At 59.9% G+C, this 20,319-nt stretch overlaps 1 protein-coding gene and 1 long non-coding RNA gene across 2 annotated transcripts; both read left to right on the top strand.

Annotated features, from left to right (window-relative positions):
* The first annotated feature begins 1,385 nt into the window (after window positions 1-1,385).
* Window positions 1,386-19,007, top strand: LOC306815667 (Fc receptor-like protein 4). Its single transcript, XM_079332232.1, has 7 exons — window positions 1,386-1,505; window positions 1,868-2,137; window positions 17,020-17,334; window positions 17,416-17,499; window positions 17,901-17,922; window positions 18,013-18,092; window positions 18,179-19,007. The coding sequence occupies exons 2-7, from the start codon at window positions 1,960-1,962 to the stop codon at window positions 18,286-18,288; spliced, it is 789 nt and encodes a 262-aa protein (XP_079188358.1). The 5' UTR covers window positions 1,386-1,505; window positions 1,868-1,959; the 3' UTR covers window positions 18,289-19,007.
* LOC306815670 lies at window positions 2,863-3,749 on the top strand. Its single transcript, XR_013777436.1, has 4 exons — window positions 2,863-2,949; window positions 3,349-3,370; window positions 3,461-3,540; window positions 3,628-3,749. It is a non-coding gene; the product is annotated as an uncharacterized lncRNA (long non-coding RNA).
* Window positions 19,008-20,319: the final 1,312 nt, after the last annotated feature.

Below are 20,319 nucleotides of genomic sequence, written 5' to 3'. Positions count from 1 at the left end.
TGCTGTAGGGCTGGGGGAGGCGACCTATTCACACATGGGGTGTCCACAGTGTCCCCATGTCCTGCCTCAGCTTAAGGTGACTGAGGTGTCCTGTCCTCAGAATCTCCATGCTACACCAGTGTTCCCGTGGGGACAGTTTGGGGACAGACACGACACCAGGTCCCCCAGGTGCTGCTGTCCCTTCAGGGCCACCCCCACCCAGCTCTGTCCCTTCTCCTTTCCAGTCCTGACCCTCGGCCTTGCTGGTGAGTCCTCACATGATGCCATGTCCCTGCCCTGCTGTCCCCAGCCATGTGGTGGCTCTGGCAGGCTGGTGTCTCCTGTCACCCACAGGTGCCAAGAGCACCCAGCTCCTGGTGGAGCCCCCCTGGACACCGGCGGTGCTGTGGGACCGGGTGACACTGACCTGCCTGGGTTCGGGGACCGCCGGTGCCACCACCTGGTACAAGGACAAGCAGCGTTCGTGGCAGACGACAAACAATAACTTCACTGTCACCGAGAGTGGCACCTACAAATGTGACAGACACGGCAGTGGTCCCAGCCCAGCCATAGTGGTGTCAAATGGTGAGGAGGGATCTGGAATGATCAGGGTGGCTCCCAGATAGGTCTGGGTGGGCTCCACTCTGTGGGTGGCCTCACACCCCTCATGTGGTGAGAGCCTGTCCCCTGCACACAGGGAGATCCTAGTGCATCCCAGTGCATCCCAGTGTGGTGGGATAGCCGTGGATACAGCTGTGTCACAGGACTGCTCCTGGTATCCTAAGGAGTCTCCCGTGCAATGGACACTCTAGCCAGATCTCCCTGGTGCCATGGGCACCCACTCTGGACCTATCTCTGGCTCCTCAGTGTGACGAGACCCTCCTGTCCCACAGAGCTGCTGGTGCTGCAGGTTCCAGCACGGGCGCTGCTGGAGGGGGACACGGTGACACTGCGCTGCCGGGGCTGGTGGGACAACCCTATCACCAGGGTGCGATTTTACAAGGACGAGAAGGAACTTATGGAGTCCCCAGGGGGCACCGAGCTGTCCCTGTCACCCCTGCAGCTGAACGACAGCGGCTGCTACCGCTGCAGGGGCTGGCTGGACTCAGGAATGTCACAGTCAGCACCGGTGACAGTGACAGTGCACGGTGAGCACCCCCACGGCTGGAACCCCAATATCCTGACACCCCCAAAGCCACTTCTCAGTGGACTCTTAGTAACAGTCCCCACCCCCATGTCATTCCCGGAGCTCAAGCCTGTCTTGGTGCTGGAGGGTCCCCCCGAGCTCCCCGAGGGGTCCCCCCTCAATCTCAGCTGCCTCAGCACCCCCAGCCCCCTGCGGCCCCCAGCCCCCATCCTGTACCGCTTCTACCGGGACGGGCAGTTGGTGGGGGGCCCGCAGGGGTCCCCGCAGCTCCTGGTGCCCGCCGTGGGGGTCTCCCACTCGGGGAATTACAGCTGCGAGGTGCGCTCCGAGGGGGGGGCCGTGCGGAAGAGCAGCGCCCGGCTCGGCGTCACGGTGCGCAGTGAGTGCGGGGATGGGCACGGGGAGCCCCCACAGCCCTCTGAAACCTCTTATCCCTGCTCAACCCTCTGTGTGCCACCGTGCTCAGCTCTCTTCCTGGGTCCCTGCATTGCTTTCCCTGTTGCCTTCATCCATTGCTGGGGTCCCTCCATTGTCCACAGGTCCCACCATCCTTTTCTGCATCGCCATAATCTTCCCTTCAACCTTTTCCATGTGTCTCCCCCCCCCCGGCCTCCGAACCACCTTCTTCCTCACTGGGTTCCTCCCTCCCCTCTCTGATCCTCCCTCTCCCTGATTCCCTCACTGCTCCCTGCTGTCCCCCACTCCTCCCATGTCCCAAATCCCTCCTGTGTCCCCCTGCAGGGGTCCCGCTCTCGGGGGTGTCCCTGTCAGTGCAGCCCCCCGGGGGACAGGTTGCAGTTGGGGACCACCTGGTGCTGAGCTGCACGGTGGCCATGGGAACAGGTGCCCTGTCCTTCTCCTGGCACTGGGGGGGCTTGGGGACACCGCTGAGCACTGGCCCCTGCCTGGAGTTTTGTCATGTTGGGTACAATGACAGTGGCCACTACCTGTGCCGAGTCAGCGATGGGGACAATGTGGTCGAGAGCCCCACACTGAACGTCACAGTCCTGGGTGAGTGGGACCCTTGGGCTGGGGGTGACCCTATCCACAGCATCCCAGATTCCACACATTCCCATTCCACCTCCTCCCCCCCATCAGTCCCAGCCCAGCCCAGCCCAGCTTAGAGCCCCCACCACTGGGTGTCACAGACCAGGGCAACTGGGACCATCTGGCTCCAGGTGTCCCCACTCAGGACATCCAAGCCATGCGTCCCTAACCCATCTGTCACATCCCCCACTGCACATCAGGTCATATTCCCCCTGCTGAACGTGACCCTCCCAGGGCTCTGAGACCCTTGGCACTGGGTTTGATGCCCCTGTTGATATGCCTCATGGCATCCATCACATCCCACCCATGCTATTCCATCCACCCCATCACCAGGTGACAACCATCCCCCTCCTTGGACACAGCATCCCTCATCCCACCCTCACCTCATCCTCATCCTCCACCCCTCATCCATCACATGCCATCATACCACACCACATGATGACCCCCAGCACCACGAGGACATTGTCCTGGGTGAAGGAGCCCCTCTGTCTCCAGGTGCCACCATGCAGACTCCCTCATCCCCTGCCACAGTGTGCCAGCCCCTCCTCCTGGCTTCAGCCCTTTCTCTGTCCCCACAGTGCCTGTGACACCACAGGGACACTGGAACAGAGGTGAGGTCACACGGGGTCACTGGGATTGCAGGACCTCTGCAGTGACAGGTGACCCTGATGTGTCCCTTTTGTCCCCAGCAGTGGCTGCAGGCCTTGGCGGGTGCCTCCTATTCCTGGTCCTGCTCGTGGGTGGAGCTGTGGGCTGGCACCGGAGGATTAACATGAGTGAGTGACAATGGGGACAATGGGGGCCCCGGGAGAGCTATGGGATCACCTAAATGTGGGGATAATGGTATGGCATCCACAGTCCCTGCCATGGGCTGTGCTGAGTGCTCAGGACCTTTGCTCAAGGACCTGAAGGATTTGGAGTGGTGTTGGCCTTGCAAGCATTTGAGGGAATCTTTCAGTGATCCTGGAGGAATTTGGAGGGTCCCCTCCCTGCCAGGTTTGAGCTTCTGGAGGCTGAGGAAGTCCAGAGCACTGGAGTGGTTCAGGGGTTCTGGAGTCACCAAGGAAGCTCAGGGTTGCTGGGGGATATTGAGGGTGCAGTGGGGTTTGAGGATCCCTGAGAGGTTTCGGATCCCTGAGGACCCCACAGTCACCCCTCCCCTGTTTCATTTGCAGCTGACAGGAAGCAGCAGAAAAGGTGAGTGTGATGCTCACACCAAACTCTGGCTTTTGACCCCAACCCCCAGGACCTCCCACTCCCACCCACACATCCCATTTATTCCCTCAGGGTCCCCCCGCAACCCCCGGCCCCCCCAGAGGAGGGGGAGGTGCTGTACACCCACGTCGTGAGCACCAAGCAGACGGGGGGTGAGTCCGGGCTGGGACACACGCAGAGGGACATGTCACCCATGAGTGTCCCCCTGCCCAGAGGCCATAGCCAGTGTCTCTTCACAGTGTCCCCCCGTGCCACCACACTCCAGGATCCCCAAGTGACCTACGCGGAGCTGCCAGCAACCCATGGGCAATCACGGGAATGCGGGGACATCTATGGGAATGTGCTGTGACACTCTGGGCACGGATGGGACTGGGGCACTGGTTGCACTTGGAGCACTGGGGGTACTGGGGTAACCCCATCATGTGGCAGTCACACACGTGTGTCTCCCGCACTGCTCCCATTGGAGCCCAACATTCACGGGTAGGAGGGTACAAGTGGGGGGTCACGGGTGAAGCAGCACAAGGACACTAAAGCTCCCCATGCCCCCAAAACCCCCAAGGGCTTCCTCACCTCCATTGCATATATGGCTCCCCATTCCATATTCAAGTGCTCCCAGAATTCTCAGACACTTCCCCATTCCCTCCCTACTGTGCTCCCAGTACCCCCAAGGGCTCCCTATTTCCCCTCCCAGTGCCTCTCCATTGCTCCCAGTACATCCATGGGATTTTCATTCTCCCTCCCAATACCCCTGTGCTCCCAGCAACTCTGCAATGCCCCTCTCAGCACTCCCAGTACACCCACAGCTCCTAATCTTGCTCCCAGTGCCTGGGGAACACAGGACTTGTTGTCTTCTTATTGGCACCAAAATGCAGCTTTTTGGTTCAGCTGGCAATGGTGGTGTTTCTTTGTTCAGCTCTGTTGAACTTTAGGAACGGGATTCTGCAATGTTGGGCTGCCACTAGAAACCAGTGCTCAGGATTCCCTTCTGCCCTGTCTCAAACCCCTCCTCTGCCGTATTCTCCACGCGATGATGTCACAAATGCCCTGGGGGCGTTCCAGAGACTCTTCCTTTGCCAGAGCAGTGGGGATCAGGCTATGGCACAGGGTGGGGTGTTAGGGACAGGAGAAATTGGATGTCTCAAGACATTTTGGAACACCTGAATTTGGCAGGGCTGGTTTAGGCCTTGCTTTTGGTGACACAAGGCCCTGTGTGTCAGTCAGTCTGTCAGCCATGGCACACTGAGGACAGTGGGATGCTCTGCCAAACCCATCTCCGGAGTGGCCAAGTGACCAGGAGTTCCACCTTGGAATAGGGGGCTTGAAGGCCCCAGGGCTTTAAAGGCAGAGCATGAGGTGGCCAAGTGTCTGAACGTGTCTTCTCTTTGAGTATTTGCCCCATTCATGCTGGAACCCACGAGTTGGAAACTGTCTTGGTTTAAGAGAAAAACATCTGCCAAGGAAAGCAGGAACCTTCCTGGAATGGAAAGAGAACCCATCCTTCCAAATTTTTATAACTGTTGCAATTATGGGGCTTCCAGGCAAAAATTTAAGAAAAGGAGCAACAGGTAATTCTTAGGAAATTTATAGAACAGAACAGAACAAACACCAAGACAAGACAAAAAATATCGAACCAGCTCAGGGCTGTTTGTTCATCCTTGGTGCAGTTCTGGCCACAGCTAGTAAAGGGCGATGTAGGGAGCACTCCCGCCCAGCAGGGGGCGCTGCAAGGAGCACTCCCGCCCAGCAGGGGGCGCTGCAGGGAGCACTCCCGCCCAGCAGGGGGCGCTGCCGGGAGCACTCCCGGCCAGCAGGGGGCGCTGCAGGGAGCACTCCCGCCCAGCAGGGGGCGCTGCAGGGAGCACTCCCGCCCAGCAGGGGGCGCCCGGTGCCAGCTCCAACCCCTCAGGGGCCATGGCGGCCTCGGGCGGGAGGGACGAGCCCAAATCGCTCCTTTGGCAAACTCACGCTTTGCACCAATCGGTCCCGGCACCAGCACCGGCAGCGCCCGGGCAGAAGAGACGAAGGATCCTGGTGCCCGCTGGCAGCGCAGCAGTGTCCCGGCACAGGCACACACCCTGCGCAACACCCGCCACCGCTCTCCCTGATGGCAACGCAAGGAAGGCACCATCCAACCCCAGGCAGGTCTCAGGCCCACAGCAGCACCTCTTGTGCCTTTCCTCCACAATTCCTGAAAACCCTCAGCTTCTCACTGCCTTTTCCTCCTTCAGCCCTGGCACAGCAGCTCTGGGAATGTTGAATTCCCCTGGCATGTTGAGGAAAGCAGGTGCTCCTTGCTGACACTGCCAGGGCTCCTCAGGGCTCCAGAGCACGTTTGGAGCCACTGCTCTTCCTGTGCCACTGCTGGTCCCGACACAGCAGCCATGGGGGGAGGAGAGGAGGTGAGGGATGGAAAGGGGGAGGATCAGGCCCTTGATTAGCTGTTGTTATTAGGGCTGGAGTTCCTGAAGTTCAGCCATGCTGCTGAACCACCCCTGTGCACAAACACACAGCTCTGTTGGATCTCTGAGGGATTTTGGGCTACTGTGGCAGTACTGGAAATATTTTAGGGCTCAGATACCTCCAGCTCTGCCCACAAGAATCTTTTTTCCATGCTGGGAAAGTTTTCTGGAGCTTCTCCCCTTGGCCACTGCACAGGGATGGGCATTGGCCAGCCCTGCTCTGGCCAGCCCCAGGTGGCAGCCAGGACCTGAGGCTTCCCCCTCCCCCTTGGCTTTGATTCTCGCAGCTTTTGAGCTGCTGCAAAGGTGAGAATTTTTTCTGTGGCCAAAAAAGGCCTGGCTGTGGTTTGCTCTGCCCTGCAAGAAGCACAAAAAGCCAGTGTGAGCCCAAGCAGTGGCTCTGTGAGGCCCTTTGGTGGTTTTCAGAGCAGGGCTGACTGGAAACCCCCCCTGCAGGGGCAGCTGTGAGGGAACCAGTCCAGAAATGCAGCAATTGATCATTTGGTGCCTGTCCCCAAGGCACTGAGAGAGCCCCAGAACTGCTGCAAAGACAACAACAATCTGCTCAACAACCTGACCAGGATGCTCCTCTGAGCTGAGCTTCACAGGCAGAGCTGAACAAACAGAAACCATTTCTTCCTGTTTAATCCAAAATCTGCGTTTTTTGTCAAATAAGAGGGATGAGAATTCTGTGACACATGACACTGGGGGAGGGAATTAGGAGCCCCTGGCAGTTCTGGGAGCACTGGGAGTACTGGAACAGGGAGTTCTGGGAAGTTCCACATGGGACCTCCCATTCGTGGCCACTTCCCAGGCAGGATGGGCACCAACTGGATCTGGGGTGGCTGGGGGGACACACGGGGGTTGCCCTTGGGCAGGGAACTCCAGTGCCCTCAGTGTCACAGCACGTCATTGTAGATGTCACTGGGGTCCTGCTGTCACCCGTGGGGCCCTGGCAGGTCCACATGGGTCATCTGGGAGAGAAACCTTGTGAGAGACACCTGGTGGGAGTGCCTGGGGGGGTTGACACCAGTGGGTGACGTGTCCCTCTCCCCCCCACACTCACCCCCTGCCCACTCAGTGCCCATAACGTGAGGGTCCAGCACCGCCCCCTCTTCCTGGGGAGGCCTATGGGGATAAGGTGGGGTCTGGGTGGTGTCTGGGATGGGGAAAATGGGACTTATTGCTGAAGCCCCCCACTCACTTGTCCTGGGGCTCCATGGTGTCTGCATGGAGAAGGGAGGGGGCGACCATCGGACCCCAGGAGCCCTGACCCTTCCTGGGAACTTGGTGGCTCCAACCCCCCATGGGATCCCCAAATCCCCACTGGAGTCCTGATTCCCACCACACTCTTGATTCCCCCTGGAGACTCCAAGAACCCCTAAAACCCCCAGAACTTCTGCATCACCACAGTGCCCCCAAAGCCTCTGGTGTCCAAATTCTCTGAGTTCCAGTACTCCAAGCCCGGCAAGGAGGGGCACCCCCCCAAACTCTCCCAGGATCCCAAAAATATCCCTGAACATCCATGCATGGCCTCCAAGAGCTCCCCAAACCCTCCAAGAGCTCCCAGTGCAACCACAATATTCCTCTAATCACACCCAGTGATGCCCTGAAAGCCAATCAAGACCCTCCAAATTCCCCCACAACCCTCAGGACCCCCAGCTGAGGTCACTGTGGGCTCAGTTTTCCCCAGCCCAGGGCCCTGGGTGCTGCCCAATCTCTGCCCCCACTTTGGGGGCTTTCCCTCACTCCAGGACCCCCATGCCCTCCACTGTCACCCACCCCGGCAGTGCCACCAGCGACAGCCCCCGATGACAGCCAGGAGCAGGAGCAGGTACAGGAGGGTCCTGCCGAAATTCACAGCCACTGTTGGGGACACAGGGGGACACAGCAGGGTCACCCTGAACCCCAGGGGTCCTGAACAACCCGGTGACCTCGTGTGACCCCACCTGTGCTCCAGTGGTGTCCAACGGTTCCCTGTGGTGTCACCTCCAGGGCCAGCTCTGGGCTCAGTGCCTGGAACACACGGTGCCCGTCCTGTCCCAGCTGGTTGGTGGCCACGCACTGGTAGGTGCCCAAATGTCCCACATCGATGGCCCCAAGCTCCAGGAGGGAACCCCGGGCCACCTCGTGCCTGTTGTGCAGCCAGGGGAAGGTGACAGGGGCTGAGCCCACCTGCACCGAGCAGCACAGGGTCACGGGGTCACCTGGGCACACCTGGAGTGCCGGGGGACCGGGAGTGATGGTGGCATTGGCCACGGGCACTGCAGGGACAGAGACAGGGCTGGCACCTGGTGAGGCGGGGATGGGAATGCTTTGGGTGGTGTCACCTCAGTCTGGGGGCCCCACTCACCCAGGACAGTGACATTCAGGGGGACACTCTCAGCCACGTTGTCCCCATCGCTCACCCGACACTGGTAGTGGCCGCTGTCATTGTCCCCAAGGTTCCACAGCTCCAGGTCAGGTCCTCTGCTTAGAGGTGACCCCAAGCCTCCCTGGTGCCGGGAGAAGGACAGGGGACCTGTCCCCATGGCCACCGTGCAGCTCAGCACCAGGTGGTCCCCAACTGCCACCCGTGCCCCGGGGGGCTGCACGGACATGGACACCCCTGAGGGCGGAACCCCTGCAGGGGGACATAGGAGGGATTGGGGACATGGGAAGAGTGGGGAACAGCAGGTGGGAGTGAGAGACTCAGAGAGTGGGAGGATCAGAGAGGGGGTGGGGGGATCTCAGTGAGGCTGAAAGGGGTGAAGTGGGGCGGACGCTTGGAAAGGGAAGGAAGGAACCCCAGGGAAGGATGGGATATTCAGAGAGGGGACACAAGGTGAAAGTTGAAGGGATGCACAGGAAAGATTTTGGGGACCCAGACAGTGATGGAAGGGCCATGGACAAAGGAGGGACATCAGAGAGGGAGAGGGACACCCAGGAAGAACTGTGGGGATCTGCTGGAGGATGCAGGAACCAGCAAGGATGATGTGGGGAACCAGAGAGAGAGCTGAGAAGGCAGGGCAGCACGCAGAGGGTTGAGCAGGAATGGGAGACCTGTGAGGGCTGTGGGGGCTTCCCGTGCCCATCCCTGCACTCACTGTGCACCGTGACGCCGAGCCGGGAGCTGCTCTTCCGCACGGTCCCCCCCTTGGAGCGCACCTCGCAGCTGTAATTCCCTGAGTGGGAGACCCCCACGGTGGGCACCAGGAGCTGCGGGGACCCCTGTGGGCCCCCCACCAACTGCCCATCTCGGTAGAAACGGTACAGGAGGGGGGCTGGGGGCCGCAGGAGGCTGGGGGTGCTGAGGCAGCTGAGATTGAGGGGGGACCCCTCGGCAAGCTCGGGGGGACCCTCCAGCACCAAGACAGGCTTGAGCTCTGGGAAGAAGATGGGGGTGGGGACGGTGGTTCTGAGTCCACTGAGAAGTGGCTTTGGGGGTGTCAGGATATTGGGGTTCCAGCTGTGGGGGTGCTCACCGTGCACTGTCACTGTCACCGGTGCTGACGCTTTTGCTCCTGCTCGCACCAAGCCCCCACAGTGGTAGCGGCCGCTGTTGTGCATCTCCAGGGGCAACAGGGACAGCTCTGTGTTTTTGAGGGACCCCCTCAGCTCCTTGTCGTCCTTGTAAAATCGCACCCTGGTGACAGGATTGTCCTGCCATCCCCGGCAGCGCAGTGTCACTGTGTCCCCCTCCAGCAGTGCCCGTGCTGGCACCTGCAGCACCAGCCAGTCTGTGGGAGCAGAGAGTCACATCACACTGAGGAGCCCGAGACAGGTCCAGAGTGGGTGGCAACAGCACCGGGGACATCTGGGTGCAGTATCCACTGCATGGGAGGGTCCCAGAGACAGCAGGAGCACCCCCGTGACACAGCTGTCCCTGTGTGCAGGGGACAGGCTCTCGGCACACGAGGGATGTGCATCCATTCACCGAGTGAAACCCAACCAGACCTATCAGGGAGCCACCCTGAGCATTTCAGATCCCCACTCACCTTGTGATACCATCACGGGGGGGGCTGAGCCCACTGCTGGGTCTTTCACACTGGTAGGTGCCACTCTCGGTGACAGTGAAGCTGTCGGGTCCCTCCTGCCACCAGCGCTGCCCATCCTTGTACCAGGTGGTGGCACCGGCAGACCCCGAGGCCTGGCACGTCAGTGTCACCCGGTCCCACAGCACCGCCGGTGTCCAGGGCGGCTCCACCAGGAGCTGGGTGCTCTGGGCACCTGCGGGTGACAGGGGACACCAGCCTGCCAGGGCCACCATGGGGCTGGGGACAGTGGGGCAGGGACATGGCATCCCCCGAGGACTCACCAGCGAGGCTGAGGGTCTGGGCTGGAAGAGAGAAGGGACAGGACTGGGTAGGGCTGGCACCATGGGGACAGCAGCACCTGGGGGACCTGGTGTGGTATCTGTCCCCAAACTGTCCCCATGGGAACACTGGTGTAGCATGGAGGTTTTGAGGACAGAAACACTGAAGTAACCCTGGGCTGAGACAGGACATGGGGACATTGCGGACACCCCATGTGTGCACAGGTCACCTCCCCCTGCCCTAAAGCACCTGTACCCGCAGCGACATCCCCATGGCCCTGTGCCCGTGATCCTATTCCCATGGCACCTGTCACCATGCCCCATCTGCACAGAATGTGACCCTTGTACCTGCATCCCTGTCTCCCTGTCCCAAACAGCTGCCCCAACCCCAAGGTTCCTTTGGCCACATCCTTGTCTCCACACCCCGATCCCCTGTTTCCATCCTCACATCCCAGTTCCTCTGTTTCTGTCCCCACGGCCACCCCATGACTCTGATAACACTGGAGTACATGCCCATGCCCTGGCTCTGCTGGCCTTGGGGACCTCAGCAGTCCCCACAGCCCCCCTGTGCCCCCTCCCCACCACTCTCTGCCTCACCAGGGCCCATCCCCAGGGCGTCAGGCCCGTGGCCGGGGCACTCACCCCACAGGAGCAGCGCCACCTTCCCGGCCATCCCGGTGTCCCCGGCCATGGGCACTGGCTGTCACTCGCTGTTGGGGCCACCTGTCCCCTGGGGGGCGGCTCTTGGGATGAAGGGACAGGAAACGAGGTCACGTCTTGTCCTCACGTGTAGGTGGCTCTTGGTGGGGGCAGGGTGGGGATCTTGTGAGACGTGAGGGTGATGGTGGAATATGGTAGGGACAGAGTTTTGCCAGAATTTGGAGTCTGAGGTGTTGCAGGGAGCCAGGGATGGGTGTCCAGGGCATGGGGGTCAGGGGAAAAAAGGGACCCTCAGGAAGGGGTTTGTGGTGGAACTAACAGCCATTGGGATGGGATGAAGGCAATGGTGGTGCTGGGCAATGGGAGAGCTGGGGCTGTTGTCTAAGAGAGGGGAGGAGAGATCAAAAGAACGGGGGTATCATGATTTGGTTCCCAGGGGGAAACAGGGATGTGCAATGGCTGGGTGGGCACACAGGTCACAACTTCTTCACAGGGTGTCTCAGATTTTGGCTGATTCAGTGCCCAGTACAGCCCCCACAGGGTGTTCATGGCCAGGGGGGCACCCAGACTTGTCCTGAGAGGTTCTGCCTCTCTGCCCCACACACCCCTGGGCTTTTTCCTGGCTCACACATCCCAGGGAACACCTGAGCAGGTAAGACATGGGCCATCCCAGAAAGGGGAAAAGGGGACTGGGGTGTGCAGGTAGTGGCTGGGGCGCTGTGGGGGATGAGGATCTCTGGGTGTGCTCCCCCAAGATTTTCACTTTCTCTTTCCTGCAGCAGAAGGAAGAGGCTGTTTGTACTGAGGCCAGGACGTGGATTCTATTGTGGGGACACATCCAGAGGGGTCCTGCTCTGAGAGAAAAGGGCTCCTCTGGGCTGGTGACACCTGGGTCTTATCCCAGGGGCCTCCTCGTTCTGGAGGGGCCACATCCTTGGGGATTCCTGTCCCAGAGTTGGCACATCCTGGGCACCTCTATCCTGGGGTTCCTGAGCTTTCTCACTGTCCCCAGTGTGACCCTGGCACCTCAGGAGTGCCCAAACTTAAGGTGATTCCTGTGTTGACCTTGCCCTATGATGGGAAATGCCACGTACATTTGGTTCCACTGCAAACTGTGTAAATGCCCGTTTGTCCCTCAGGCTCTGATTCCCTGGTAAATCCACTGCACCCTGCCCTGAATTCCCCTGCCTGGGCACTCCCTGCTCCTGCTGGGACACCCCTGTGCCCCAGAGCCACGTGTGAAACCCCTGCTCCATATTTCCACACTTTTCCCTCTCTACTGGTGTCCACATTCAGAACCCAATCATTCTTTCTGGTAGGTTTCAGAGGGCTGCACTTTTTGTTCAAGGAGGAAGGTCCTGGTCAGGTTGTTGAGCAGATCCTTGTGGGATTTCCAGCAGTTCTGGGTCTCTCTCAGTGCCTTGGGGACAGGCACCAAATGATCAATTGCTGCATTTCTGGACTGGTTCCCTCACAGCTGCCCCTGCAGGGGGGGGTTTCCAGCCAGCCCTGCTCTGAAAACCATCAAAGGCCCTCACAGAGCCACTGCTTGGGCTCACACTGGCTTTTGTGCTTCTTGCAGGGCTGAGCAAACCATAGCCAGGCCTTTTTTGGCCACAGAAAGAATTCTCACCTTTGCAGCAGCTCGAAAGCTGCGAGAATCAAAGCCAAGGGGGCAGGGGAGCCTCAGGTCCTGGCTGCCACCTGGGGCTGGCCAGAGCAGGGCTGACCAATGCCCATCCCTGGGCACTGGAGCTGGGCCATGGCTGGGCCCACACTTGGATGGCCACTGGATTCAAGGAGCAGGAGTTTGGGAGCTCCTTGCAGCCTGGGGCTCCATTCCCCAGCTGCTCTTACCAGCTCAGATCCTGCAGGGGAGGAGCGAGATTGGGAAAATCAGGAACAGGATTTCTCTACAAATGAAATAAACCCAAAGTGTCCCCACCCCTGAGGACAGAAACCTTGTGTGCGATTGATTTGGAGCAGCAATGGAGGGGGAAGCCCCCCAAGAGCTTCACAAATTTTTCATGGGGAGGGTCTCATCCATCTCCTGGTTGCCAGCACTGAGGCCCTGCAGGGGTTTTAAGTGTAGGGCTGTGTTTTGGGTGTTTTTGAGTGTCTGTGCCCTCCCTGACTGACACCAGTGCATGTCTGTTCCCCCCAGTCAGCCCTGCTGGGGTTTTTCACCCACAGAATGATCTTGGTGGGCTGTGCAATGGGGCCGAGGTGCTGCACCTGTGAGGGTTCCCAAATGGTGATTGAGGCTCCCAGATGGGCGGGGGCAGCCAATGAGGGGGTGTAGAGTGGGTGGGTCACACCCTGAGTTACGGCACCCCAGAGGTCACAGAGGTCACAGTGCCCCACTGAGGACAGAGGGGGTTGGCAGGGCCCCCTGCCCGGGACAGGGGTCTCCGGGATGTGCCCTGCCCTGGGCAGGGACTTGCTCAGGGAATGTGTCCAGGGACCCTGCCCAGAACCATCATCCCCCAGGACAGGATCTCCCCCACTGGGATGTGCCACCACCGGGACAAAATCCACCCAGAACGTGTCACCCCCAGAACAGGATCCCCTCAGGCAGGACCCCCTGGATGTGCCCCCAGGACAGAACCCACCCTGTGACTCTCAGCACAAACAGCCTCTTCCTTCTGCTGCAGGAGAGAGAAAGTGAAAGTGTTGGGGGAGCACAGCCAAACACCCACATCCCCCACAGCCTCCCCACCCCACCCTGCAGACCCCCCCACCCTCTTTTCTCCCTCTCTGGGGTTCCCTCATGCTGTTCCTTGCCAAGGTGCTCCCCAGGATTTTTGAATCAGGAACTGGGAGTGAGGGGGCATGGCACAAAAGTAAGGAAAACGAGTAAAACAGAAATAAAGAGAGGAAAAAGTCAAGGACGGGGGAGGGCAGAGAAGCAGAATTACCCAGGACCCCCAAGTGATGCTTCCCCAGGAAAGGAGCACCTAAGGGGGACAGTGTGAGATCCTGAGTCACCCCAAAATCTGAGCACCAAGGGAAGAAGCTCTGACCCACAGGACTGACAAGCCACTGCCCATCCCTGGCACTCCCCATTCCCCTGGGAACCCAACTATGGGGACCCCCATTCCTTCTGTCCCCTCTTCCCTGTGACCCACATCCAAGGACTGACATTCCCCACGATCTCCTTACCCAAGGACCCTCATCCTGGTAGTTCCAGACCCTTGGACCCCTATTCCCTTGGGGACCATTATTCACCCAGGACCCCCACACCCATGGAACCCCATTCCTGGAATCCAACCCATGAAAAAAATCCCTGGATGCCACGTGGTTCTGGGGCTCTCATCCCTCAGTCTGAATCCACCCAACACATTGGACCCCCAGCCCTGGCACCCCAGTCCCCTGGACACCCATCCCTGGCTCCTTGCCCCGCCTCAGCCTGCAAATTCTGGCAACATCCTGTCCCCACCATGTCCCACCATCACCCCCATGTACCACCATGTCCCCACCCTGCCCCCATCCTCTCCACACCCTGCCCCCACCAAGGGCCACCTACACATGAGGACGAGGTGTGACCTCGCTTCCTGTCCCTTCATCCCAAGAGCCGCCAGCCAGGGGACGGGTGGCCCCAGCAGCGAGTGACAGCCAGTGCCCATGGCCGGGGACACCGGGATGGCCGGGAAGGTGGCACTGCTCCTGTGGGGTGAGTGCCCCGGGCATGGGCCTGACACCCTGGGGATGGGCCCTGGTGAGGCAGAGAGCAGTGGGGAGGGGGCACAGGGGGGCTGTGGGGTCCCCTGAGATCCCCAAGGCCAGCAGAGCCAGGGCATGGGCATGGACATGAGTGTGATCAGAGCCATGGGGTGATCGTGGGGAGAGGAACAGGGGAATTAGGATGTGGCGTCAGGAACAGGGGGATAGAGATGTGGAGACAAGGATGTGGCAAAAGGTACCTTGGGGCTAGGGCAGCTGTGGGGACAGGGACAGAGAGACAGAGATGCAGGGACAGGGACAAGGGCCACATCCCATGCAGATGGGCCATGGGGAAAGGTGCCATGGGAATGGGATCATGGGCACAGGGCCATGGGGATGTGGCTGTGGGGACAGCACATGGGGTGTCCACAGTGTCCCTATGTCCTGCCTCAGCCCAGGGTGAGTGAGGTGTTCTTGTCCTCAGAACCTCTGTGCTACACCAGTGCTCCCGTGGGGACAGTTTGGGGACAGACGCCACACCAGGTCCCCCAGATACTTCTGTCCCTGCAGGGCCACCCCCACCCAGTCCTGTCCCTTCTCCCTTACAGTCCAGACCCTCGGCCTCACTGGTGAGTCCTCGGGGGATGCCATGTCCCTGCCCTGCTGTCCCCTGCCCCGTGGTGGCCCTGGCAGGCTGGTGTCCCCTGTCACCCACAGGTGCCCAGAGCACCCAGCTCCTGGTGGAGCCCCCCTGGACACCGGCGGTGCTGTGGGACCGGGTGACACTGACCTGCCAGGGCTCGGGGACCGCCGGTGCCACCACCTGGTACAAGGACAAGCAGCACTGGTGGCAGGAGGGACCCGACAGCTTCACTGTCACTGGGAGTGGCACCTACACATGTTACAGACCCAGAAGTGGGCTCAGCACCTCTGTGAGGATGTTAAATGGTGAGGGTGGTTTGGCACATAACAGGGACCCCGCAGGCTCAGGCTGGACTCAGCTCCATGTGTCACCCCCTGGTGTGACCAGAGCCTGTCCCCTGTTCTGAAGACATCACAGAGCATCCCAGTGCGTGGGGACCTCCGTGCTGGAATTGGGGACCCCTGGTGTGACTCAATGGGGGATCCTGGTGACATCGGCTGTGACAGACCCCTCCTGTCCCCCAGACTGGCTGGTGCTGCAGGTGCCGGCGCGGACGTTGCTGGAGGGGGACATGGTGACACTGCGCTGCCGGGGCTGGCGTAACAATTCAGTCACCTCGGTGTCCTTCTACCGCAATGGGAAGAAACTGGGGAGCCTCCACGATGGCACTACACTGTCCCTGTCCCCTCTGCAGCTGCACCACAGTGGCCGCTACCACTGCAGGGGCTGGGTGGAATACTGGGGGTGGGGGTGGGAGGAGTCGGCGAAGGTGCCAGTGACAGTGCACGGTGAGTGCCCCACAGCTGCCCCCCCAAGACCCCCAGAGCCCCTCCCCAGGGACTAGGGGTAACAAATTCACCACCACCCTCTCCTTCCCAGAGCTCTTCCCGGTGCTAATGCTGGAGGGTCCCCCCGAGCTCGTCGAGGGGTCCCCACTCAATCTCAGTTGCCTCAGCACCCCCAGCCACCTGCGGCCCCCAGCTGCCCTCCTGTACCGCTTCTACCGGGACAGGCAGTTGGCGGGGGGCCCGCAGGGGTCCCCACAGCTCCTGGTGCCCGCCGTGGGGGTCTCCCACTCGGGGAATTACAGCTGCGAGGTGCGCTCCAAGGGAGGGGCCGTGTGGAAGAGCAGCGCCTGGCTCGGCGTCACGGTGCACAGTGAGTGTGGGGATGGGCAAGGGGAGCCACCACAGCACCCCAGCTCTCCTATCCCCTCTGTATCACCACTGCCACTGCTGGCACAGTGATGGTGACAGTGTGGCCCAGAGCCCCACTTTGCATGTCACTCTCCTAGGTGAGTGGGACCCTCAGGGTGAGGGTGACTCCAACCACATTATCCCCAATTCCACATATTCCCATTCCACCTCACCCCCTCACACCATCCCCAGCCCAGCCCAGCTCACAGCCCTCACCACTGGGTGTCACAGACCAAGGCAACTGGGACCATCTGGCTCCAGGTGTCCCCACCCCAGACATCCAAGCCATGCATCCCTAACCCAACTGTCACATCCCCCACTGCACATCAGGTCACATTCACCTGACTGAGTGTGACCCTCCCACAGCACTGAGACCCTTGGCATTGGGGTGATGCCCCCGTTGATGTGCCTCATGGCATCCAACACATCCCACCCACACCATTCCATGACCCCCACCAGGTGACGACCATCCCCACCCTTGGACACAGCATCCCTCAACCCACCCTTGCCTCACCCTCACCCCATTCTCATCCTCCATCCCTCATCCATATCACGGCTGTATCCCACACCACAAAATGACTCCCAGTAACATGGGGTCACTGTCCTGGGTGAAGGAGTCCCTCTGTCTCCAGGTGCCACCATGCAGACTCCCCTGTCCACCCACAACAGGTAGCAGCCCCTCCCCCCCGGCCTCAGCCCTGTCTCTGTCCCCGCAGTGCCCGTGGCCAATGCCACCATCACTCCCAGTCCCCCGGCACTCCAGGTGTGCCCAGGTGACCCCGTGACCCTGCGCTGCTCGGTGCAGGCGGGCTCAGCCCCTGTCACCTTCACCTGGCTGCACAATGGGCACAAAGTGGCCCGGGGTCCCTTCCTGGAGCTTGGGGCCATCGATGTGGGACATTCGGGCACCTACCAGTGCGTGGCCACCAACCAGCTGGGACAGGACGGGCACCGCGTGTTCCGGGCACTCAGCCCAGAGCTGGCCCTGGAGGTGACACCACAGGGAACCACTGGACACCACTGGAGCACAGGTGGGGTCACACGGGGTCATTGGGATTGCAGGAGTCCTGCAGTGATAGGTGACCCTGATGTGTCCCTTCTGTCCCCAGAAGTGGCTGCAAGCCTTGGCGGGTCCTTCCTCTTCCTGGTCTTGCTCGTGGGTGGAGCTGTGGGTTGGCACCGGTGGAAAAACATGGGTGGGTGACAATGGGGACAAAGGAGGCCGGGGGAGCTGTGGGACTGCAGAAATTTTGGGTTTATGGGGCAGCAGCCATAGCCCTTCATTTGGACTCTTCTGAGTGCTCAGGTCCTTTGCTCAGCATCAGGAAGTATTTGGGGTGGTGTTAGAGGCCTTGCATGGATTTGGGGAATCCTTTCAGTGATCCTGGAGGAATTTGAATGGTCCCTCTCCCTGCCAGGCTTGAGCTTCTGGGGGGCTTGGGTGGTCCAGAGAACTGTGGCACTACAGGGGTTCAGGGGAACACCAGGAGTGCTCAGGGGTCCTGGGGGAAATTGAGGGTGCAGTGAGGTTTCAAGATTCCTGAGTGGTCAGGGCTCTGTGGACCCTACAGTTACCCCTCCCCTCTTTTCTTTGCAGGTGCCAGGAAGCAGCAGGAAAGGTGAGTGGGGGGCTCAAACCACACTCTGGCCTTTGACCCCAACCCCCCAGACTTCCCATTCCCTCCCACACATCCCCTTTATTCTCTCAGGATCCCCCCGCAGCCCCCGGCCCCCCCAGAGGAGGGGGAGGTGCTGTACACCCACGTCGTGAGCACCAAGCAGACAGGGGGTGAGTCTGGGCTGGGACACACACAGAGGGACATGTCACCCATGAGTGTCTCCCCACCCGGATGTCACAGCCAGTGTCTCTCGCAGTGTCCCCCCGTGCCACCACATTCCAGGATCCCCAGGTGACCTACGCAGAACTGCCAGCAACCCATGGGCGACCACAGGAATGTGGGGACATCTACAGGAATGTGATGTGACACTCGGGGCATGGCTGGGCACTGGGGGCACTGGGGGCACTGGGGGTACTGGGAGCACTGGGGGTACTGGGTGACCCCACCAATGGGCAGCCACACTTATGTGGCCACCCACTGCTCCCATGGGTGCCAAACAAACAGGGGTAGATGGGCACAAAAGGGGAGCTCACATGAGAGCCTGCACAGGGCACCCAGAGCCCCCCATGCCCCTTGAACCCCCAAGGGCTTAGCCACTTCCCTCCCACTACAAGCAATGGCTCCCCATTCCACATCCTAGTAGTCCCAGAACCCTTAAACTCTTCCCCATTCCCTCCCCATTGCGCTCCCAGTACCAACCAAGGGCTCCCTATTTCCCCTCCCAGTGCCTCTTCATTCCTCCCAGTACATTCTGGTGGTTCCCATGCTCTCTCTCAGTGGCCCTGTACTCCCAGTGCCTCTGCAATGCTCCTCTCAGCACTCCTAGTAAATCCACGGCTCCTCATCTCTCCTCCCAGTGACAGGGGAATATAGGACTTGTTTCCCTCTTGTTGGCACCAGAATGCAGCTTTTTGGTTCAACTGGTGGAGCTGGTGTTTCTTTGTTCAGTTCTGTTGGACTTTAGGAATGGGATTCTCCAATTTTGGGCTGTCAACACAAACCAGTGCTCAGGATTCCCTTGTCCCTTGTCTCAAACCCCTCCTGTGCCATGTTCCCAACACGATGATATTACAAATGTCCTGGGGGGGTTTTGCAGCCTCCCCCTTTTCCTGTGCAGTCAGGATAAGACCGTGGCACAAAGTGAGATGTCATTGACATGAGAAGTTGGATGTCTCAAGACATTTTGGAAGACCTGTGTGTGACAGGGCTAGGTCAGGCCTTGCTTTTGGTGACACAGGGCCTCATGTGTCAGTCTGTCTTTCAGCCATGGCACACTGGGGACAATGTTACACTCTGCCAAACCCAGCTCCTGAGTGGCTGAGTCACCAGAAGTTCGACCATGGCAGAGGGCCCTTTGTGACCAGATGTATTAAAAGTCAAAGCATGAGTCCAAGTGTCTGACCCTGTCTTCTTTTGGTGTGTTTTCCCTATCCATGCTGGAAAACAGGAGTTAGAAATGGCTTAAAATAGAAATGTCTGCCAAGGATAGCAGGAACATTCCTGGAATAGAAAGTGGACCATCCTCCCCCAATTGTTATAACTATGAAAATTATGGGGCTTTCAGGCAAAAGTGCAAGAAAAGGAGTAAGAGTTCATTACTAGAAAATTTATAAAAAAAAAGCAGAACAGAAGAAAACAACACAAGAACAGAAATTTCCAACCAGCTCAGGGCTGTTTCTTCATGTTTGGTGAAATTATGGCCACGGCCAGCAGGGGGCGCTGCAGGGAGCACTCCCGCCCAGCAGGGGGCGCTGCAGGGAGCACTCCTGCCCAGCAGGGGGCGCTGCAGGGAGCACTCCCGGCCAGCAGGGGGCGCTGCAGGGAGCACTCCCGCCAGCAGGGGGCGCCCGGTGCCAGCTCCAACCCCTCAGGGGCCATGGCGGCCTCGGGCGGGAGGGACGAGCCCAAATCGCTCCTTTGGCAAACTCACGCTTTGCACCAATCGGTTCCGGAACCAGCACCGGCAGCGCCCAGGCAGAAGAGACGAAGGCAGCAGCTTGGATCCTGGTGCCCAGTGGCAGCGCAGCAGTGTCCCGGCCCAGGCACACACCCTGCACAACACCCGCCACCGCTCTCCCTGATGGGAACGCAAGGAAGGCAGCACCCAACCCCAGGCAGGTCTCAGGCCCACAGCAGCACCTCTCGTGCCTTTCCACCACAATTCCTGAAAACCCTCAGCCTCTCGCTGCCTTTTCCTCCTTCAGCCCTGGCACAGCAGCTCTGGGAATGTTGAATTCCCCTGGCATGTTGAGGAAGGCAGGTGCTCCTTGTTGACATTGCCAGGGCTCCTCAGGGCTCCAGAGCACGTTTGGAGCCACTGCTCTTCCTGGGCCACTGCTGGTCCTGACACAGCAGCCACAGGGGGAGGAGAAGGAGGTGGAGGATGGAAAGGGGGAG

This window comes from Erithacus rubecula (genome assembly GCF_903797595.1).
Source record: "Erithacus rubecula genome assembly, contig: scaffold_180_arrow_ctg1, whole genome shotgun sequence".
Classification (NCBI taxonomy): Eukaryota; Metazoa; Chordata; class Aves; order Passeriformes; family Muscicapidae; genus Erithacus; species Erithacus rubecula.
This window is presented reverse-complemented; position numbering and strand designations above follow the sequence as displayed.

Excerpts from the sequence above, each read along its gene's own strand:
- LOC306815667 (XM_079332232.1), top strand. The coding sequence starts at position 1,960 with ATGGGAACAGGTGCCCTGTCCTTCTCCTGGCACTGGGGGGGCTTGGGG. Across the intron at positions 17,335-17,415 it reads TGGACACCACTGGAGCACAG|TGGCTGCAAGCCTTGGCGGG; the intron begins GTGGGGTCACAC and ends TGTCCCCAGAAG. Across the intron at positions 17,500-17,900 it reads GCACCGGTGGAAAAACATGG|GTGCCAGGAAGCAGCAGGAA; the intron begins GTGGGTGACAAT and ends TTTTCTTTGCAG.